The 24,175-nt window shown below is 46.3% G+C and overlaps 1 protein-coding gene across 8 annotated transcripts in view; it reads right to left on the minus strand.

Moving 5' to 3' along the window:
- Nucleotides 1-24,175, minus strand: part of Epb41l3 (erythrocyte membrane protein band 4.1 like 3) — a 208,686-nt gene that overhangs the window by 50,889 nt on the left and 133,622 nt on the right. For all 8 annotated transcript variants that reach the window (XM_050166200.1, XM_050166201.1, XM_050166199.1 and 5 more), the window contains 2 exons: nt 23,299-23,501; nt 18,903-19,100 (listed from right to left, as the gene is read on the minus strand). In XM_050166200.1, coding sequence (XP_050022157.1) covers nt 18,903-19,100; nt 23,299-23,490 — 390 coding nt within the window. In that variant the 5' untranslated portion in view covers nt 23,491-23,501. Of the gene's footprint in view, nt 1-18,902; nt 19,101-23,298; nt 23,502-24,175 lie in introns of those variants that run through there.

A 24,175-nucleotide genomic window follows, 5' to 3' on the forward strand; every position in this document is an offset into this window, starting at 1 on the left:
GGGCCGTGTCCGACAATAACACACAGAACCTGCGACTATGTATGCTTTCTACAGGAGTATAATACCTGACGGCGCCAAGAAGCAGCCGCACTCACATGCCTTGCTCTTCAGATAACAGTTACATGTTCACTATCGAATTACTATCTAAGATACACTGTCTGTGTACACACAGTACCCACAAACTTGCATCAGTGACTGCTCCCTGGGTGAGTAACTAGCAAAGCAAAATAAATTCAAAAACTTATGTTTGGGGTTTTGCACGCTGCTGCCTTCTTCAATGGCTGGCCTAGCAGACTAGTGGCAGCCTGCAAGGAGTCCTTTCTGAGTATGTCGGAGGCCGCCAGGGCAACCGCTGCAGGAGGCTGTCTTCGAGGGAGGGCGTCTTTGCTTTGACCTAACAGGTGACACAGATTAGCTCAAGAGCAGACGGCCTGGCCGACTTGCTCTTTCCCTGGTTGTCATAACTGATTTCTATCAATGGCTCATAGCTCTCTCCAGAACTGAATTACCTGAACACACTTTGCTAATACCGGTCTTTCTCTCACAGCAATGTTATTTTGTTTCCCGGCCTCAAAACTCTTTCAACCAGGTGCTGAGCATCTACCATAGGCTCTACGGCCCGGAAACAACAACATCCTAACTCGAGTCAGCATGGCCACCAGACACTTGGGTGGTTCTGGAATATTTGTTATTTCTCCATTTTCTTTTCCTCGGGCAAAGACTTCATAGCCTGCTGATGGGCTTCAGGCTCTGCTTACCTCCTGTGACTCATGGCCAACTACGAGATTTTAAATATTCCCCTTGCCCCATGGGGCTCTGTCACCTCCACATTCCGATGACTAAGCTGCTAAAGGTGGAAACTGAGACCTGACTTCAAATTTGTTTTCCAGGCCAGGCCCGGATCTTCTCCGAATCTCTTCCTGAGCTGAAGAAGTCTTCATCTTTCTAACTCAGGTTTTGTTTTTTATTTTTCTAGCAGATTATTGAAATTTGTAGTCAACTCTTTCTCCTTGTTGACATCTGAATGGACTTACACACTGGCTACCTTTCTGTCACCGTGATATCATAATCAAAAGCAACTTAAGGAAGGGTTTGTTTCGGCTTTACAGCTCCAGGGGCGTAGGTGTCGTTATTGGCTGCAGAGACTTGGGAGCAGGAAACGGAGAGATCACCCCTCTCCTGTCCCCAGGAAACACAGAGAGCCAACCAGAGGTGCGGTGAGGCTCTATGTTCTCAAGGCCCGCCCCCAGGGATACACTTCCTCCAGCAAGGCTTCACTACCTAAAAGTTTCATAACGTCCTCTAAACTAGCACCACAAGTTGGGCCCAAGTGTTCAAAAACCCAAGAATACAGAGTGGGGGTGGGGGAGGGGGGAGGGAACCCTCTCGTTTGAACCACGACTTGTAAATTCATGCCGAAAGCTCAACAGGGGAGTATATTAGAGAGGGTACCTTCTATATAATAGCCCTCAAAGACACACTTTGACGTGGCTAAATACAGGGGCTCTGTGATGAGACTGGGGTGGGCAACGCTTAACCTCAACTTGACGGGATTTAGAATCACGTTTGTTGGAGACAAATCGTGGGACATATCCGTGAGAGCATTTACAGAGAGATTTATAAGAGGAGAGAGAGGACGCCCTGATCATGGGTGGCATCATTCCATGTCCTAGGTCTGGGACTGAATACAATGGGGAAAGCAGGTTGAGCACGGACATCCATTTCTGCATGTTGGTGCAGACTCGGTGTGACCAGTTGACTCACGTACGTTCTTGCCACCATGTTTTCTTCAGCTTAAACTGGGAACCAAAATACATCTTCCCTTCCAAGTCAACCGATTTGAGTTGTCACAGGGATGAGAAAGCAAATGTATACAGGGTATAAGTAGTTATGTTGACTCAAATGAGGAAAAATTTTTATTGTTTGTTTGTTTATTTATTTATTTTTTCAATGCAAGGTTTCTCTGTAGCTTTGGTGCCTGCCCTGGAACTAGCTCTTGTAGACCAGGCTGGCCTCGAACTCACAGAGATCTGCCTGCCTCTGCTTCCCAAATGCTGGGATTAAAGGTGTGCGCCACCACTGCCTAGCTAGTAAAATTTAACAAATCCTCTATTATGACTAATGGCTGAGTTACCTAACCAGCTAGGAGAGCTTGAACCCTTGTAAGTTAAGTCACTGTTGGCTCACTCAAGGCATTCCTTGTCCACAGACAGCACTTCCTGTGACATCATCCCTTGTCCACAGACAGCACTTCCTGTGACGTCATCCCTTGTCCACAGACAGCACTTCCTGTGACGTCATCCCTTGTCCACAGACAGCACTTCCTGTGATGTCATCTTGGGAAGAAGATGTTATGTTCTTAGGGAATCACCCCAGCGTTCATGCTTCCCCTCAGGACGATTAAAATATTTAAATGATTCCCCAGATGGAACACACATATCAGGTTCCTAATTTAAAAATTCTCAAACATGAGGATTCTAAAGCAATTTTAATTTTCATGAAGAAACACTATTTTGTTTTTTTTTTCAAATGAAATGCATGCCCAATCCCGTTCCTTTAGAGCCTCTTGCGTCAATACTCACTGCTACATTATGAGAAAAAGACGACTTAACCTCTGCATTTACCCTTAAAATCTTACAACATCTCTTCCCAACAGTTTGTCTTTAAAAAAAAAAATGATCTCAAGAAACGATGGATATTACTAGACCTGGATGGAGGTGGGTGGCCCTTGGACTTCCCACAGGGCAGGGAACCCTGATTGCTCTTTGGGCTGACGAGGGAGGGGGACTTGATTGGGGGAGGGGGAGGGAAAGGGGAGGCGGCGGTGGGGAAGAGACAGAAATCTTTAATAAATAAAAAAAAAGAAACGATGGATAAAATAGCTGGAAGCCGCAATAAATGGTACAAGTGAGAGCCCACACCACTGTCAAAAGCCCACAAAACACGCGCATTTAAAGCTGCCCCTGAAACGTGCGTATGAAAGCTACAAAAGTTTTACAAGCTTCCTGAGCTCTGCCAAGGGAGGAGACACTTTCCTTCCCACACCTAAAATGCAGACTGGTTTTGCCCGGGTGCTGCAGATGAAAACCCGGGACCCCACGCATGCTGGGTAGCCAGGAGAGTGTCCGACCACCGAGCCGCATGCCCAGCACTTCCATAGAGGCTTTCACCGCAGAGCCTGCCATCTGGCTGATGATAATGCAGGCAAGGTCATGAGCGAGATGATTTCCTTTCTAATTGACCAGGAGCATAAATGTCCTTCCTAGCAGGTGACTGAAATGATTGACAGGACACCAATACTACTCCACAGTGAACAAAGAAGACAGCAAGGGAGATTTCTCTGCCACGGAGGCGCTGGAAATAATTTCTGAACCTGCATAAGAGGAAGAGCACAGAAGCGGCGCAAAGGTGCCCTAGTCTCGGTCTAAGAGCTCGGAATCAGCGAGAGGGAGGCTCTTTCCCAAAGGCCAGAGCTGAAATTAGAGAGGTTTGTCAAGTCAAATGTCATCTTTGCTTTAGGAGCCGGGCTGCAGTTATGCATCGGAAATGGCTCAATCCAAGTAGAAAGGAGGAGAGACGTTTTTGTCTGAGACCGTGGGATGACCGGCAACACCTGATTCCAAGTAATGGGTCTGGGAGTTGCATTAGGTGAGCATGTTCTCAGAGAGTCTGTTTATATTCTGCATACGACCACACTGAAAGTGAACCACCACCACCACCACCACCACCACACAATACCACCACACAATACCACCCACCACCACCACCGCCGCCGTCACCACCACCACCAACCACCACTGCCACCACCACCACCACAACCACCAACCACCACTGTCATCACCACCACCGCCACCACAACCATCACCACGGCCGCCACCACCGCCACCACCATCACCCACGACCACACTCACCGCCATCCTGAAACAAACACAGACAAAAACCAAACAAACCACATCTACAGTGGCTTAGGCACAAACCACTTGATAATATAAAGCACTTAGAACAACTACACTGAGGATATTCAGGGGAGTTGATGCCTTTGTTCCTTTTCATCTACTATGAAACTAGAAGCCACCCCCCGCCTCACCACAGGGCCTCGCTCACTCAGTCACCGGCCTTCTTACCACAGAGCACGAGTTTTCACCTAGATTCCCCTCGTTGGTGACTGTGGTCCTCAGTTCGTGCGTTTGTATTTCTGCTGCCTGAGGATGAGAAACAGCTTACTCTTCCTACTGCCCCAGTAAGCAACGTGGCGGCCTCTGTGCCGGAAGAGCCCGCTGGCTGAATTCGAAGGAAGAATTCCTGCTCGCATTAACTTCGATTAATCTTATGGCAAAATGCCACATTTTAAAAAAAATGCCTCCCTCAGTGCTTCCTGTCCTAATTGCATTTCCCTCGCTGGACGCTTCTGCATTTTCCTCATTTCCAGGGGTCATTTGGAACTTCATTTCTGAGGGATTGCATGACCACTTCCCCGGGGCCCAGGAGCTCGTGAAGAACTCAATAAACTCGCAGTGCCAGGGCTTCAGCTCCCGCTAGACCATCAGCCCTGTTCACCGTCCTCCCAGACCTTCCTATTCTGTACCACGCTCTCGACAGGAAGCCGTCCTAGCAGTGTCTGTGCAGAGAGTGGGCTTGCCTTTAAATCCATACACGGAAAACACCAAGAGGCTGCAGTCAGAGCGGGAACATACGATGGTGGTATCTAAACAACGGGATCCACGGATCTCTCAAAGGAACTGGAGCCAGGAACCCTGGGAAGCAAGGTGTGTCACCAGCTGCCCTGAGGGCATCTACATCCCTGCATGCTTTCCCTCTCGAGTGTGCATCCAAAGCCACATCCAATAAGCATGGGAGAAAGTCCATTACCCGCATCTTTCCTGCCACGGTCCATCCCCACGGGAGCAGGACATAATGGCATTTTCTAGCCCATACACCAGGCCCATGTGGGACCTAGGCTGCATCTCTCTGTTCACAGAGAGCTGACGTGAGAGGACACATATGTCCAGAGAGTCCCTTTCTTTCATGTTGTGGGCAATCAGCTCCCCCAAAACCACACTACTTCTTTCAAACATGAAACAGTCTTACCAACCATCTCACTATTTTCATGCTCGGTGAAGTTAGCTATGACTGCTACCTGGAGCGTTCTGTTAAAGTAGAAATAGGAACTATTTCTTGGCCCTGGTAAGTTTTTAGGAAAAAATAGTTAATATATGACATATTTCCACGTCTAAACTAACTACAAATTAGAGCTGACTCAACATTACTTAAATAGCGTTAAGACAGGTATTTCCAAGTTTATTTTTATATTCCACTGTAACGTCTACATTTTGGTTGCAGTTACCTAGCTATGGGTTATCCAATCTCTCTGCTTCTCTCTCCATTATAAGATGGAAACATGATTGGTACTCAGCTGGCATGAAATACGGAAAGACACTGAAAAGCTAACCACCTAAATCATGGGAAGCAGACGGCAGTAAGTATTGGTAATCATTATTAGGTCTCTTCAATAAGGAGACCAACACGGTTTCTCATCCTGAAAGTCATAGAACTAAAGTACTATTAGTCATAGAACTAAAGTCTATTTCTGCTGTGACAAATTCACACACACACACACACACACACACACACACTCTTCTGCTTTTGTGAAGCACACAGTCACACTCACTGTAGAGGTAAACGATTAAATTCTTTGCAAAAACCAGCATTCCGATCGGCGACACAAGTACACATCCAGTCTTTAACCAACACACACAGAGTGGTTCTGAATATGCATTGGGCAGACTGGCACATTTTGTTATCTCTGAGGCCAAAACATAAGATGGGCATATATTGTCATGGATACGGCATATAACACTGTCAAAACAGGGATGAGTGATGTGAACACATTAGCATGCTCCCCGTGTTTTTGACAAGATTCAGGGCACAACACTTCCAGCACATACATCATCCAAGCCTCTTCTTGCAATTAAGGACCCGGACCTCTTTTCTTTTTTGTAAGGTTCTCTTTTTCTTTCATCCATAATTGGTTTCTGCCCTCATTTGCTGCAGCAATTGGAGCCCGTGTTTGAAATCAGACTTTTGTGTTTAGAGTTGAGCACTGTGGTAGATAATAGCTTTTGAGTGGGGCATGCTTCTTCTTGGCCAGCGAGAACACTTGGCTTGGTTTTTCACAAAGACCTTCGCAGCACACATATGAGATGCAGGCAGCAGACTGCCAGACAATATTTCCTGTTGGTAATCTGCTATGGATTCAGGTCACTATGCCAACGTGAGCAAGATGAATTCAGGAGAGGCAGCCTAAGAAAGAGGAATTTGTGAGAGACACAACCTAAACTGGAATCGTGTCTAAGGCCTTTTCTAGCTCATTCTGCATAATGAACTTTGAGGGTTTTTGCTATAGGAAGTCGTTTTCTGATAACCCAAACCAAACCACAAACAGACAAAACCCATACTTTCATCCAGCTGATAACTTATAATCATTAATTTAATTTACTTGGCCAAATAAAGAACAGGGCATGGAAACACAGAGAAGGAAGCATGAGTTTCAAGAGTCTCGATTTGCCCCACTGCCATTTTTTAACTCAGCACGGAGGATCAAAACAATATGATAATGGATTGATACTGTTTTAAAATTAAATATTAAGTCAACTTGTTTCATTTATTTCCATGCAATCTTTTGACCTGTTACCTGGGCAAGCCTCCAAGTAAACAGGAAGAGAAAGACTGTCTGGGTCACTATAGAAACTACACACACACACACACACACACAAGCACCATCATAGCATTTATCGGGTGATGTGAAGTCTGACATGTAAGATCCGTAATAAATATGAATAAATGTGGAAAATTGGACAGATGGGCACAAATGAAAGAGATGTGACCCAGAGAACTCTGCATTCCACTGAAGCACATATTATAGTGAAAGACGCCAGCATCAGGAGTACTGGTATTATTATTTCACTTAACTCACCGGGAGGTGCCAAGAGACCTGTATAATCCCACCCCCTTGCTCAGAAAGTCTAGTCTTTTGATGAAGGCTGATTGCAGGCTTTGAAATTTTTACATAAGATTCCTGCATAATGAAGAGGTCCCTTCTCCCACATCTAACTACAGAGATCTTAGAACAGAAACATGCGGGCACCCACTGGAGTATCTACTAGCTTGCATGCATCTGATCCACCATGGAGCTCTCACACCAAGGCCAATGTTTTGGCAGTAGTCACATATTTATTGGGCTTAAGCGGAATAATTCTATATGGAAAACGATCCTATTTGCATCCCTTGGTATACAGTTTGAGGTTATCTAGAGCAGTAAAGAAAAAATTCTATTGCAGCGTCAATGCCCTATGAGGGCTTTAGAGATGTCATGGGATGGAATTATCGAACTCATACTCCAGAAACTACAGATTGAACATTTTGAGCCTCCTCGGGTCTCTCTACAATGGCTCCTTTCCTCACCCCCAATGACCCAAATGTACTCAGTGCTTTTCCCTCTATCTGCCTAAGGAATGAAAGCTCGAAGCAGTGTCGAGGAAATATGTGCACAATCGGAATTCCATCAACCGGAGGTAAGAGCGGGCAGGGGGAAGTGCTGTGACTATACCATAATCCCAAAAACCCCCAACATAAAACACACAAATGCTACTTGCCTCGATGCTGCCTCCAGTACTACTGCGGGGATTGCCGGCACTTTCTGATAACCAATTCCGACGGGCCAAGAGTGACCGGAGACCCATGCGTCAGGCTTTACAGTTTGAACCACTTCCGAGGAATCCTTACTCCCATGGAAGTGTTTCTAGCCAGCGAAGGCCTGCCAGTCCTTTATCAACATCTGACCTAAAGACACAGGAGAACCCAGGCACGTCCTCGAAGAGCCGCGCCTCCAAGTTCTCGGGCGGCAAAGGCTCTATACCTCCCCGGAGCAGAGAGAGTCGGGCCATTGCCATCTCTCTCCATCCCAGTGGCTTCTCCTGTGGTTCTAACAATCGTATGAAAAGCCAGCTCAGCACAGAGAGAGCCTCATGTGATGAGGGACAGGAAGAGAGTCTTGGCCGATCTGCGGCATTGATGGGAGGTAGAGGAAGCGTCTCTCATTGCAGGGTTGCTAGGGGAGACAGCGCACTATACAGCAACGGGGGGGGGGGGGGCTTTTGCGGGAAAGGAAGACTGCTCCATGCTACCTTCGGAGGGTACTAAGGATAAAGGAAACCCAGGGTGACCCCCTCGCGTCCTTTCTTTAACTGACTTCCTTATGTCATCTGAGGAGTTTGTTAGGGAAGCTGAAGACCCTGGCTCCTGGCCTGCCACAGACTGTGAATCAACCCAGAGAGAGGTGGGCACTGCCTGCTGAAATGGAGTGCGTATCACGCCGTGCAGAACATATTCAGGCTTGCTCAGCATCTCCTGTGTCTGATGCTGGCTCCCCTGGAGCCAAGCTTCGTCCTCTGGTCATAGCTGGTTCACCAGCATGACCTATGCCTTCCGGTCAGCTGCTCCATCCTGCCAGCATCCAGTGAGGGGGAATAATAATTTCCTGGACTTTCATGAATCGTCGAGCATTCGAAAAGTGCCAATGAGTGATTAGCTACCTGGAAAATACTGATATTACTAATACCCGGTTATGAAAACCCTGGGAATGCAGACTCACATGGAATTCCCTTTCTCAAAGGTAAAGCGCACTGTCCAGGATCTGATACACGACCGTGGTAAGAGCGAACTTCAGACAGTGTTACAAAGATGGGGAAACTTTGGAATATGAAAGACTGCGGGCCTGACACTCTCTGGCAGCTGGAGACCACTCACTTCTGTTTCTTACTAGGACCCCCAGTCAATTTTTTTTTTTTTTTTCCGAGATAGGGTTTCTCTGTGTAGCAGTCCTAGCTGTCCTGGAACTAACTCCAGGCCAGGCTGCCCTCGAACTTCCAGAGATCCACCTTCCTCTGTTTCTCGAGTGCTGGGATTAAAGGCGTGCACCACCACCGCCCTGCTTTAGTCTATGTTTTACAGAAGAACTGAGGACTTTGAGGGCTAAGAACCGTGCAAGCAGCAAAGCCAGCACGCCACTCTATTTGTCTACAGAGTGCAATGATTTATCCCAGACCGCACGGCCACACACGAGTCTGATTTTCCTCACCATTCTCACCGCAAAAAATTTAGTCCTCCAATTGTTAGGGTTATTAATATACTAGGAGTTTCAGAAAATGTGTATTTTTATAAATCTGGGGTATGTGCAACCCCTTTAGATGAAAGGCTAACTTATACCCATTTACTACTGGTGAATAAAATGGGAGGAAAAGTAGAGTTTCATAGCCCGTCTTAGCGAACTCGCGCTGCCTCGAGGAATGCATTATAAAAGAGGCAGCAAGTTCCTCGGAGGTAGCAAGTGTGCTAAGCCAGTTTCACAATCTCAGATGGTTGTCTGTTTGTTGGAAGACCAGCTGCTGTCAGCAGGTCTGACCACGGACACCTGCAAGAGTAAGAAGACCAAGACAGTGATGAAGAAAACCCCTTGTAAGGGACCAGGGAGGCACAATTAAATCAGTCCGGTCTTCCGTTTTGCAAGTGTGAGGAGTATTCATGATCCCCTGAAGAAACTAAGCCTGGGGTCAAATCCAGCAATAAGGAAGTGAGACAGAGGTGGAGTCCAGGAAGCACAGGGGTCAGGTGGCCTAGTGTGTATGGAGAACTGCCAGGCCAGGGAGAGACCATCCTAGGAACAGGACTGACAACTGCCGTGACCTCTGACTTCTGTGTAAGCACCTTACGAACACCCTTCCCCCAGTATGAACCCACCCACACCTTCCAAGCAAACCCTTAAAGGAACATGGAAAATCCTTACAAGCACGACCGGCACCCATAGCCTTACGCACCCATAGCCTTACGCACCCATAGCCTTACGCACCCATAGCCTTAAATCGAACCAAGGTTGTCTTTATAGCAAATACAACCCTAGGCTGAAACAAGAGCCCAAACCCTGCTCTAATTTATGATTATGCCAGTAAATACTAGCTAGAGAATATGCATTACTAACATTAACAAATGAAGAGGGGAAAAATCTATTAAATTTCACTGTATAACATTACACCGGGCCTTTTCCTCTATTTCATTTTTATTTTTTTTTCCATCTCCCACTGAATTATTTAATTGAGAGCAAACAACACTGGACCGAGATGTTGCCATGGCAGATTTTTTCCTTTGTCTCTGTCGTAAACACAGGAATAGCACAGCCACGAGGTACTCGTAAATTCACCTCGATGTCGCTCTCGAATCGGGGAAAACCGTTTCCAAACCAACAGCCGCATACTCCTTTTGTGACAAGAGCTAAAAGGAAGTGTTACCTCTCTCGATCTGCCAGTCAGATGCTGGACTTGAATAAAGGCGACCTGAGCCAGTTCCAGAAACTAATTACTGCCTCTGTGTGCCTCTCATTGAGCAGAATCGTCAGAGTCTAACGGCAGGAGCCAGGCAAATCATTCTTGGTAAATATTTTACTAACCCTACAAACAGATCCTTCAATGGTATACCTGCCTGGGTCTTCTCTGGATCTACATCTGTATTTTGTTGGATATGAAATCACACACACACACACACACACACACACACTGAACCAAATAAAAATAAAAATTTAGAGACTGAACTGTGGATTGTATTTTCCTGTGTTTCTAAGAACCTGTGATTTTCCCAGAACTAAACTATGGTCAAAGAGATCATAGGTGTTATATATAAGATGTGCGGTTGGGGGACAAGGTTAAAATAATTCTTCTGTGAAGCAGACGGACATAACGGGGCCGTGTGAAGCTAAAGAGGTCACTGTCTCTCCCAGGTGAGTCTCCATCAGTGCGAAGATTTATCTTCATCCTGTAGCTAATGCCAGCAGGCCCACTTCCTGCATTTCCTAACGGGTCAAAAGTACATCCATGAAAAGCAGGGCATTGACTTAAATGCTCGGAGGAGACGGGTTGTAATTTTCAAAAACTATAACCTGTCTTTCACGGGGAAATGCTGTAATTATGAAATGAACTGGCAATTGATTGGGGAAAATTGAAAAAGGCAATCACCCCGTGGTGAAAACTTTCTCTCCAGAAGGGGCGGCTGGGGACGCCAGGTTTGATGGGAAATTCCACAGGAAGACAAAGGCTGGCTGGAGCCCGTGCACCAGCTGGAGGAATTTACCCATTTCATCTATCGACCATCACTCTCTTCTCAATCAAACAAAATGCATGTTTCCAAGGTTTGCCCATCACATCCCCAGAGCTCAGAGTGGTCCACGTCAGAACCGGGCCGTCATTTTCAGAAGCAGGCTTTCAGGAACACTGGGACACTATTCTGTGACATTATACTCTTGGATGGTTTCTGCTCAGAAATCTCCGGGTCCTGTGCTCCAAGGGGAGTCCAGAGGAATCAAGTCAGCTTCTGGCTTACTAAGAGCAGGGACTCACCACAGGACCCATCTGACATCTTCCAGCCACCAACAAGAAGGGGGCAAAGAGGAGACAATACAAAGCAGGAGGGATTTTTAGCAGCCTCTCTTCCTTCTCTCAAGCCATATTTATGATACTAAGAAAAAAAGTTTAGAAAAATTGACCAGCTTTGAAGTCCACATGCTTCAGATTTTAAATGGAATAAGTGGCCAAAAATCGATTGCTCCTTTTGGTGCTGCATGTGTGCTCATGTAGATGCAAGTGTGCACAGAGATGTGCTTGCATGCAGAGGCCAGGTGCCTCCCTCACTGCTCACCACCATACTTTGTTGAGACAAGATCTCTCTTTGAGGCTGAAGCTCACTGACACAGCTAGACTGCCTGGCCAGTAAGCCCTGGGGTCCTTCCATCTTCCGGGCCTTCCCCCACACACATGCGCACTCAGGTGCACACATCCACACGTGTGCACTCATACTCTCATGTATACACACATGTACACATGCACACGTAATACATATAGACAAGCACGCATGTAGAAATGCACATATACACACATACTCGTGCAAGCAAACCCACATATACAAACATGCACAGACACATATTAATATGACTTGATAGCTGGGGCAAATACAGAAAGAATTCTCCAATGAACTTTCCGTAGCAGTATTTAATGTGTTACCTATGACTTAATGACGTAATCACTCAAGCTCTCAAAATCTACTTGGCTTCCCAAACACAACCTGGAATGGACGGCACACCCAGATGGCTTTACAGCTCCTATTCCTCGACATATCTCACCTCTCTAACATTAATATTCTTTAGAGGACTTAATAGGCCATGACTACACTCATGATGGACTATTAAGCTTTATTAGTTTTTAAAAATGAATACCAGGAGGATAGGTTTAACTATTTTAGTAAGAAAGCCTCTCACCACCCAACTCTAATGAGGACAAATTTCAATGCCTTGGGAAGATTTCACGGCATCTCTATCAGGTAAAAGAGACATGGCATCCTCGTGTGCCCTGTTCCTATGGTTGCACGAAGAGCCATCCAATGAGGAAAGGAAGGATAACTAACGTCCCCCCACTTTCAGAGTCTTTGGGGGAGGGTGCCATCCTTCCAGCAGGACAATGGTGCTGCAGCATGGGGACACTGGGTTAGAGCAGGAGATGGGTGTCTGATGGGACAAGAGAGCCATGTCCCAGGAGGGGTCAAAGTCCACAGTCATACAGGTGAAAATCTCTGATTTACAAGTTTGCTTGGAGAACACTATTTGTGCAGGCTGAGAAGATGCCATGTCTCACACTTTCTATTTATCTGTTTCTGGCAATTCAAGAAAGGTAATAAGTGTTGGATGAAGCTCCTGAATTAGGACATTTCTGCCCTTCTGCCCAGGGCTTCGAAATGGTCGAGAAAGTGTCCTACGCATGACCCATGGAAGTAGAAAGGTCAGGATGAGGAATCATTTCTCCCAACGATATCGCAGAGGTACAGGACACGAAACAGGAGCGCGAGTCCAAAAGATAATTCAATAACCCCAGAGACAGACCATTGGGCAACTTTCGAAAGTCCCTTCCTGACCAGAATTCGAAGAGGAGCAAAGCACACTTGGGACACAGCTTGACAATCTCCCTGGCCTCTGCTTGGCTCTGGACGGTCGAAAGGGACATTCTTGTTCTGACTCAAATGTGGATCCTTTACAGAGGGGCCTGCATAGATCTGAGTCTGGTCAAGGCCTAATTAAACAGGGAAGGACTAAGGCTTTTATGATGTTACTAACTCTTTCAAAAAGCTATATTTGATTTATCTCAGGCTGGATTCAATTCTTTCTCCAGTGTGACTGGCCCGAAGGTATTTGTTTTGCTGGGATAGGAATCTACCATGGATATACCTGGGTTCCCTTCCCATTGCCTTCCTCACAGTGACTGACAGGATAGTTAGGGGCTAAGTAAACTGGGGAATTCACGAGGAAAGAGGAAGGGGGCAGGACCCTTTTCAATAACCCTGAGGAACAGAAACCCTCCAGAGAATCCCTCCACCAGCACCTTCCTGATAACGCTTCTAAGCAGGTCCCATCTGCTGCCCAGGAGTCGGCTATGCCCCAGGGGAGCTGCAAAGGCGCCATAACCCATTTGTACACTACAACATCCTGCCAAAATGTCAGAAGCCTGCCTGCCCTGTGACAGTCCACCTGCAGGGACTTAGCGGAATGCAAACCAAACTACACTATATAATGCTTCAGATATTGCATACTGATCGGCAAGGAACAAAGCTGCCTGCCCCACACAGAATGTCAGAGCGGAAACACATGAGATGAGATGAACATTGATCCTGTGCAGTATGCAGAGGGAGGATTCTGTTCCTCTCTTCCAACAAATGATAACAACCTGGTAATAAGAAGTCATTTGGGTTCTCCAGTCCTCGTGAAATAAATCATGTTAATAATTTTGCTGACATGTGTGGAAATTTGGAGGCATATAAACATTCCCTAAGCATACATCAAGCTGAGTTGTCTATATGACCTTTTTTTTATATTGCAAGTGGTCAAAAAAAAAAATTTGAAAAAAAAAAAAAAACGTCAGAAGCATAGGCCTCGCAAATGGAAAAACCACTGTATGCTACAATGTTGTAAATCTATCAATAAAGGGAAGTTTGAAAATACATGACATGAACATTAAAGCCCGGGGCTTTCTCAACACGAGTGTTCAGTCATGGTGTCAGAGAAATGCTCTTTGTACTTTACTTTTCTGGGTCTGCAGGTCTCTTCCCACTGCAGTACTGAGCAAGGGAAAACACGACTTTATGGTTGCAAAAGAGGTCCAAGATATTCGTGGTGTGTGTGTGTGTGTGTGTGTGTGTGTGTGTGTGTACACACACGTGTGCCTGTGCTGACCTTGGTAACAAATGATAAGGAACTGGCAACGGGAAGCCCTTGTGTTCTCGGTCATCACAAGCATGCAATAGGAAAGTCACCTTTTCTAGCCGATGAGAAGCCTCACGAGGAGGCTGTCACACGGCTGGGCCCTGCTCATTCCGCGGGAATGACAGCGGCATTAAGTCGGCTATGAGAAGAGATGTAATTTTATTAAAGTAAAAGGATTCTTTATTGAGTGCATAGAGGACTTCCGCCTGCTTCTGTGTTCTGCTCTAAATTCTCCTGCGACTACACATCTTGGGGCAACAGGCGGGGAGGTGACGCAGCCTCTTCCACCCATGTCTGTGTGTCTTCTATTCCACCAGACAGAAGGAGCTTGGGAGGCGTCCGAGGAAAATGCGGCCTGTCTAAATTCATCTAGTTTCTCCCAAGCTACTTTTAGTTTGAGGCCAGGGCATGAGTCAACCTACTTCAGGATCCAGCAATTCCACTCTTGGGAATATACCCATAAGATGCCCAATCATACAAGAGCATTTGTTCAACTATGTTCATAGCAGCACTATTTGTAATAGCCAGAACCTGGAAACAACCTAGGTGCCCCTCAAGAAAGTGTGGAATATATACACATTAGAGTACTACTCAGCGGTAAAAAACAATGACATCTTGAATTTTGCATGCAAATGGATGGAAATAGAAAACACTATCCTGAGTGAGATAACCCAGACCCAAAAATACAAATATGGTATGTACTCACTCATTAGTGGACTCTAGCCATAAACAAAGGACCTTGAGCCTATAGTTCGTGATCCTAGAAAAGCTAAGTAATAAGGTGAACCCAAAGAAAAACATATATAGAGCCTCCTAGAAATTGGAAGCAGACAAGATCGCCGGGCAAAAGTTGGGAGCATGGGGGTGGGGGTGGGATGGGGGGGGGAAGGGGGGGGGGGGGGGGGGAAGGGGAGAGGGAGAGAGAGAAGGGAGAAGGAGAGGGTTGGGGAGAACTTGGGGGAGGGGATGGGTGAGATGGAGGAAGGACAGATATGGGAGCAGGGAAGAAGATATCTTAATTAAGGGAGCCATTTTGGGGTTGGCAAGAGGCTTGGCTCTAGAAGGGTTCCCAGGTGTCCATGGGGATGCCCCCAGCTAGGATCCTGGGCAATGGAGGAGAGGGTGCCTGAACTGGCCTTGTCCCATAGTCAGACTGATGACTATCTTGAATATCACCATAGAACCTCTGTCCGGTGACAGATGGAGATAGAGACAGAGACCCACATGGGAGCACTGGACTGAGCTCCCAAGGTCCAGCTGAAGAGCAGAAGGAGGGAGAAGATAAGCAAGGAAGTCAGGACCACGAGGGGTTAATCCACCCACTGAGACAGTGTGCCTGAGCTAATGGGAGCTCACCAAAGCCAGCTGGACTGGGACTGAATGAGCATGGGATCAAACCGGACTCTCTGAATGTGGCTGACAATTGGAGCAGACAGAGAAGCCAATGATAATGGCACTGGGATTTGTCTCTACTGCATGTACTGGCTTTTTGGGATCCTATTCTATTTGGATGAACACCTTCCTAAGCCTTGGACTTCCCACAGGGCAGGGCACCTTGCCGTCTCTTAGGACTGGAGGGGGAAGGGGTAAGGGGGAGCAGAGAGCGGGAGGGAAGTGGGAGGAGGGGAGGGAGTGGAAATTTTGAATGGTATTATTTATAAAGCAATAAAAAAAGAAGAAAAAATTAAAAAAAAAGAAGAGATCCGCACTAGCACCCATACAGACTCAACTCCAAATGAATCAAGAGTCTCAACGTAAGATCACACACACTGAATCTGATAGAAGACAAGGTGGGGGAATAGCCTCCAACTCCTTGGCACAGATTAAGACTGTCTGAACTAACACAGGCACTAAGATCAGCAATTAATACATGGGACCTCGTGAAGCTGAAAAGCCGCATAGCAAAGGACACCGTCATTTGGGCAAAGTGGCAGCCTACAGCGTGGGAGAAGATCTTCGCCAATGATCCATATGACGCAAATTATATATCTGAAAGAGGGTTAGTATCCAAACTATATAAAGAACTAAAAAATTAAAACATCAAGAGAATGAATAATCCACAAAAAAATGTCTAAAATATCAAAGGCTGTTACCAAGGCTCTTGGTTACATTCTATAACGTGACCATAAGGCCTTAGTGCTGAAGCAAACACTCATAAATCTCTTAATGGTCTTGCTTTTTCACTGTTATTTTTGTGGGGTTTTGTACTTTGTTTTGTTTATTTGTTAGAGAGAGGGAGGAAACATAAAGTTGGTAGGTAGGAAAGCGAGGAGGATCTGGAAGGAATTTTTGGAAGGGAAAACCTGATTAAAATAAAATATATTGTGAGAGTTTTTTTCAATAAAAGTTTGAAAAACGTATGTTTAGAAATCTTTCCAATTTATAACGTCAGGTATGAAAGACATTGAAATGTCACTTAAAATGATCACAGTGATACTAAAGGTTGCAATCAAATTATCAAATAAGTAATTCTATAGTCAAAATCCCATTGATTATCTATAAGAAACCCAAGGCATTAGGTATAAATTAAATCGGCAGAATGATAAACATTATCCGTCATCCCCAAGGCATTGTGTCCAAACATGAACCTTTCTCCATCTAGAATCTTCCACAGAAAAACGACAGCAATGGCCAGAGGATGATGAAGCAGCCCATTCATTTCATTACATAAATGCAATTAAAGCTCAGGGAAAGCTTCTCCCACACAGCAAATTTTTCCACAAAGTGAATCTTCACAGAAAAAAAAAAAATCTCCCATGAGACTGCGGAGGCCCTCTCAGTCACAGCGAAACCCAGCTACAGGCTCACATCTGAGTCCCCTTTAATTAACATCTAAGTCGGCTATTGTGCACATTGACTGAAAAAAAAAAAACTTCAAAATCAGGGCTAGCAAAATGTAAGAAAGAGACCTTGCTCAGCAGACTCTGGGTACCTGATACACACTGCACCACCAGCCTATCAGCTTATATAGGACTAAATTCTATATACATCGGCACATGACAGATTAAGGAACTTTAATGTAAGAATTCAATTTTCTATGTTCCTGCGACCTTAAATAACATAGCAATCCATCTCTTATTCCTACCAAGATGATATCAACTCTGAAATGAATTTGAGTGTTCTCTTGAGGGAAAAAAAAACAACCCTAAAAACAATAAAAACCAACAACAACAAAACCACTGTGCACAGAAGGGCATTATGTTGCAGAATATTTGTTTAACCATGCAAAGACGTGACACATCCATGTTAAGTTGCTTAAATATGTAAAGATGTGTTTCGTTTCTTTAGACTGTGGGATATTTACTTAATAACTATGTAAAGATGTGTTATATTGGTTTTAGTTATGTAAAGGCGTGTTGCTGTTTTACCTTGCCTGCCTAAGGCACCTTAATGGTCTAATGAAGAGCTGAATGGCCAATAGCAAGGAAAGAGGTCTAGGCGGGACTTCCAGGAAGGGAGAGTGAGTAAGAGGAGGGATTTAGGAACACAAAAAGAAACAGAGACACCAGGGAGGCACCAGGAGCCAGACAGACAGACACAGGAGGACGCAGGAAAGCAGGACATAGATAATGCAAGAAAGGTAAAAAGTCCCGAGGCAAAACACAGGTGAACAGAAACAGGTTAAATTAAGTTAAAAGAGCTAGTACATCAAGCCTAAGAAAAGGCAGACCTTTCATAATTAAGTCTTGGGAGCTGGTTAGTGGCCCAAAGAAAATTCCAACTATAGCATCACACAAAATATAACTAGAATGATAGATGGGTTCTAAGCAGAAGGGGAAGGGATGGGAGACGGACGGCTCAGTGGTTAGCAGTTCTTCCAGAGGATCTGAGCTCAATTTCCATCACTCATTCCTACAGCTCACAGGTGCTAATGACCCCAGCTCCAAGGGATCTGACGCCCTCTTCTGGTCTCCCCAGGTACTGCGCTCAGGTACACACCCACTCACACAGATAAACACAAGCATACATAATTTAAAAAATAAAAGTCTTTTTTTTTAAAAAAAAAAAAAAAAGAGAGGAGGAGGGGATGGGGCAGATGAATGTAGAATGTGAGAACACACATATACAACAAAAAGAAGTGTGATATTGTACATGGGGATTCAAAGTCTACCACGTGTGATTTTTGTCGTTTTTAAAATAATTACTAAGAAAGAAAAGGGCATGATCATTATAAGCTTTTCCAATACTTCTATGTAAGTGACTTACACAGGATGTCTGGGCCATAAACTATGCCAACAGAAAAGGTAAAATCGACTGAACTGTTGCTCATAGCCAGAGCATTAAAGCAAAGAGCATGTTGAAGCCTGTAATATCTTTGTCCCTGACATGGAAAACGCTAAGAGAGCCCATCTGGTTTTGTTTTTATATATATACTATCACATTTTACTTTGGACCGACAACATTTCAGGACACTGCAAGCTTGTAGTAATTTAATCTCCGGTTAGAGCTGCGGAAGTGGGTTTGAGTCTAGCCGAGGAAAGTTCCCCGGGTTCTGGGAAATGTCACCTTGGACGCTGTGCGGCAGTTAGTCCCCTGCTCTGAAGCGCACACTTACATCCACGTCACAGCCGTACTCGGATCCATCCAGAAGGGTCACTTTGCACTGCATGCTTTTGGGCCTTTTGACGATCTTCAACGGGGACCGTGAGAGTTTGCTGCTGGAGGATCTCTGAGAGAGTTTATCGTCTTCAAATTGCTGGTACTCAAGTTGTTTCGCGGCTGCGGCAGCCAAGTCCCGGTCCTTGTCGCTGCCCTGTGAACAGCAACAGTAAGACAGGAAATGGATAGTGAGCCGCTTGGACACCGCTTCCTAGGGGATGTGAGCCGTCTCCACTGTGGTGCGAGGAGCAGACACACAGATCTGAATATTCCTGAAGCCCAGTTACACCTAAATAACCCCACCCACCTAAGTGTACCAAGCGGGCCTTTTCTCAGCTGACCCAAGGCTTAGTAGAGAAGAGATTTAGTCAACTCTATCAAGATCTCACTCAGAACATGAGTAAACCCACTCTTGGCTTTTCAGAGGCATTCTATAGTGAGCCACGAAAGCCCACTGTTTCCATAATCGATTGGATACTTCTGGATGCCCTGACCTGTGAGATCCACCCCTCTCCCAGACACTTACACGACAGAAACCTTAAGGCTCGGAGAGCTGTGTTAATCTTGTCAGTAATTTTACAAGTGCTGAAACACCTGATTCTGCTCCCAATCGGTCCACTGACGTCAGCCGCGGGGACATCAGCCGTGCAGAATGTCAGCCGCGCACTGAAGCCCAGCACGGTGTAATCCCTGGGTCTGTTCTCTTCCTGCTAAGGCACTGGTGTGAGGACACATCAAATGCGTGACGCTTTCACTTGCTGAGTCTCTGAATTCTGCCCTGAGCCTGTCTTACCCCTGCAGAGAAACATCCTAGGGGACACGGAATCCCCCCCCCCCCCCCCCCCCCCCCCCCCCCCCCCCCCCCCCCCCCCCCCCCCCCCCCCCCCCCCCCCCCCCCCCCCCCCCCCCCCCCCCCCCCCCCCCCCCCCCGCCCCGCCACCCCCCCCCCCCCCCCCCCAGTCAGCGTGTCTGAATGCTGCCCCGCAGATGTTTCTGTGCCCTCTTCTAACCAATCACCACGATGCTGTCATGGAGACCCGATGCGTGGCTGGTTGGTCTGCAACCCCGACAGTGCCCAGAAAAAGACACCAGTGTGCAGGGCTGACCCTTGGAGTGACACGGGATTTCTCACACAGATGGACTGCCAGCCAGGAACTAGAAGGGCATGGGATCCTGAGGAAAGGTCGAACTGATGGTTTATTATTTCAACCTTTTTTTTTTTTTTTTTTTTTGAGACAAGGTTTCTCTGTCACTTTGGAGCCTGTCCTGGAACTAGCTCTTGTAGATCAGGCTGGCCTCGAACTCACAGAGATCTGCCTGCCTCTGCCTCCCGAGTGCTGGGATTAAAGACGTGCGCCACCACCACCTGGCTATTATTTCAACTTTTATTGCTTCCCACCATTCTAGAAGCAGAGTCACTGTAGTGTGTTAGTCTTAGACCTTTGGTATAGATTTCTGTTTTCCCTGCGTTTCCTACCTTGCCTTCCATATAGAAGATCGATAGTGTGGTCCTTTCTTCCACCAAAAGTGCCCATGAATTATAAGCATTTCTTCACATGATAAGACAGTTTTGCCAAATTTATATATTAAAAAAAAACCACCTAAAGTGGTGAATGTCTGTATTTCTACATAGGTATTCTAAATCATCAATCCAGGAAGATGCCTAGCAGGAGGCCTTGGTTAAAATAGCTAAAGAAACTAAAGATGAAGGAATGGCCAACTTGAAAAGCCAAGGAAACAGAGAGAGTAAACTTCAACAAGTCTGTAAAGTAAAAACAAAAACCCATTCCGACAACTCAGTCTGACAGTTTTGACTACATTAAAGCATCAATGCGAGAAATCTATAAATGTCATTAGTGGCCTTCATACAGTTTTGGGAGAAGTAAAGTCACCCTGGAATTATCAACCACAATCCATCTTATTAGATATTTTGTAACTTACATACAATCTCGACATATTTAAACTACTGTTTCATTGCAGGCAAAGTCAACCGAAGCTGCTTTTAACGCAAATGTTGCTGTGAATGACCGTTTTCTATGTAGTACACAAGATGAGGCTTTGTCTGCCCACCACTAAAGTATCTGTATGAAGATGAACTTTGTGGCTGAGTTAAAACACCAGCCGCAAACGGTGTGTGCTTGCTTGTCTTGTGCAGGTGATAAGGGGCCATTGCTCAAGGACAGATCTTTCTGGAACACACGAGAGAAGAATCTAACGCGGAGGCTTTTACCAGCCCAGTCTAGAAAAGCAGACCACGTGTCTCAGAGGAACTGCCAATTTAGAGTCACGACGCGAATCCTGCAGGCCACTACCTTCCTCCTTGCTCTGATGGGTAGGTTTGTATAACCACAAACCTCAGTTACAAACAAGGAGCAGCAGAACCAGGGAGGGGAGAAAACGTCCTGAAGGCTCACAAGATTAAGCAAATTCAAACGCAGTCACATTTTCATCCTCATTCTATAACCAAATATACTTAATTTTCTCTCGAACATTGCTTCCAGATATGAAGCAAAGATCTTGGTAGAAGACCTTCAGAGGATTCCTTGTTAACATCCTGTACCCCAAAGGCCCGGAAGAGCCCTCTGAAGCACAGGAACAGGATTTACTCGGGTCTCTGCCCTGTGCAGCCAGGGACATTTTCCGCTGCGGATTCAGTATCATGTCCCTTGTTGGTTTCAAACATTTGACTACAGAAGATAAAGTGCAACCGTGGTCCACACTAACCGTATATATGACAGCGGTCCCTTAAGACACAAGAGCTGAATAGGTTGAGAGGGCTTTGGGGGAGCTGTGCAGGGGAAACAGGGAGCAGAAGTGACTGTTTCATTGTATCCATTAATGAAATTCTCAAGAATAAAGAAAAATTAAGTCAAATATGTAATTCCTATTGCACTGTGATATAGCTGCCACTGGAAAATCCCAAACACTGCGCAGCTCCCGTGTTTAGGATGGTCTGTATTACCAGACACTTGTGAGTACAGCTGAGACACTTGTACAGAGCCCGTAACACTCAACTATAGTCAATTATCATATTATTGGTTCATGGATTTACCACAATACACTTCTAACCAATATTACAGTGTGGGGTTCCTGCTTTTTAACACGTTTACTACAGAACACGGTACGCGGTCACGACAGCTGCCGTACACACCTCAGCTTTGCCAAGTCTCTCGAAGGCACCTTCTCCTTCATTTTTCCTAAAGACTTTATTTTGATTTTATGTGTATGAGTGCTTTGCCTGCATGTACGTATGTGCGCTGCCTGTATGTGTGATGCCTGCAAAGGTCAGAGAAGGGATTCTGATCCGCTAGGACTTGAATTCTGGGGGCTGTGAGCAATGGTACGCATTCTGGGAACGGAATCCAGACTTGCTGCAGGAGCAGCCAGTGCTCTTAATTGCTGGGCCATCTGTCCAGCCCCATTCATGTTGTCTAAAAAACAGAACTTGCGAATGCCATGTGACCACAGTAAAAATACCCTGTCTCATAAATAAGTGTCCGCTGTCACAGTAACGTGTTGTGATGCCGAGCTCCAGAGTCTTTCACCCAAAGGCTAACCTCATGACCGTTCACTAAACATCGGAAATTTCTAACCCCACAAACTCTTCGGAATCCTAAGGGGTCAGTCCCTCCTTGGGCTCTGGATCCCTTCATCACGCACAAGGCAGCACTCTAAAACACGCAGGTTTGCAGCTTCAAGACCATCCTGACTCATCCTATTACCACGCTTTATTCTTTTGATTTTATTTACGTATTTATGCTAATTAATTTTTTTCTATTTGACAATAGTGGGGATGGAACCAAAGTTCCCCAGGCTAAGTATGCACCCTACCACTGTGTACCATCTCACAAAGGGCAGAAGTAAGCGCTCCTGACAACCCCAACCTGCATAAGGAACGGCAACGAACCTACAAGTGTATACAGGGAGAGGGGGGACCCAACCCCAAATAAACAGTCACTGAACGTAGATGGCAATGTTCAGGTCAGAATAACGGCTGGAAGAATCAATTCTGCCCTCATCCTTTACAGCATGAAATGAAAACAGGCAGAGGCATAGCCAGGGCTGCCAGCTTGCTGTCTGCCCTTCCAGTAAACTCAGATGGGAGGCAGTCAGTAACTCAGTCTCCAGTAAGGAGTTTGGCTGACTGTAATGGCTTTAGTCAAAGGCAGGAGGTACCGGTCTAGGCCTGGTTGGAGGAATACCACTCACTGAAATCCTTCAAGGCAACACTGATCCTCTGGGTGAGAGGGCAAAAGCAGGGGACCTTCATAGCTGCCCTTAGGGCTGGGACAAAGCCACAGTGCCCAGCCGGGTCCCCTGACTGGCCCTCCCTAGAGATGCTCCCGGCTCACCTCCCTCTTCACCGGGGTGCTGTGCGCGGCCGCTGCCGGGAACTGCTCTAGCGCTGGTGGCTCCTCGCTGCTTCCGCTGGCGGGCTCTGGTCCAGGCTGTGCCCCTGCTCGTCCCTGAGGCCCTGCTGCTTCCTGGGGCTCGGCCTCCTGGTCTGGCTTGGATTCCGAGTCTGATCCCGATTCGGTCGTCATGGTTGATTGTTCTGCAAGCAGAGAGAGAGAGAGAGAGAGAGAGAGAGAGAGAGGCAAGGGCCTGTCACTCGGTGCAATTATCTTCCAGGAGAACCCGTATGAAGGGGATGGGGAAGGAGAGAGGTGCCACAGTCAAGCACAGTCCCGCACTGCACTCCAGAGAGGCACTCTGTAGAGGTACCACAAAGAGTGGGACCCACAGTGGCTCAAAATGAACGTGTAACACGTGAAGTGATCTGAGAGGAGGAACCTCAATAAAAAATGTATCTTCATAACACTGGGCTGCAGGGCAAGTCTGTAGGGCATATTCTGAATTAGCGACTGATGGAGGAGGGCCCAGCCCACTGCGGGTGGTGTCATCCCTGGGCTGGTGGTCTTGGGTTCTGAACGAAAGCGGGCTGAACAAGTCATGAGGAACAGCCGGTAAGCAGCACCCCTCCATGGCATCTGCATCAGCCCCTGCCTCCAGGTTCCTGCCCTGTTTGAGTTCCTGTCCTGACTTCCTTCAGTGATGAACAGTGATGTGGAAGTATAAGCCAAGTAAACCCTTTCCTCCACAACTTGCTTTTGGTCATGGTGTTTCATCAGAGCAATAGAAACCCTAACTGGGGGCTGGAGAGATGGCTCAGGGGTTAAGGGCACCAACTGCTCTTCCAGAGGACCGAGGTTCAATTCCTGAGACCCA

Source organism: Alexandromys fortis, unplaced genomic scaffold (genome assembly GCF_014885135.2).
Source record: "Alexandromys fortis isolate MF-2015 unplaced genomic scaffold, M_Fortis_MF-2015_v1.1 scaffold_143, whole genome shotgun sequence".
Taxonomy (NCBI): Eukaryota; Metazoa; Chordata; class Mammalia; order Rodentia; family Cricetidae; genus Alexandromys; species Alexandromys fortis.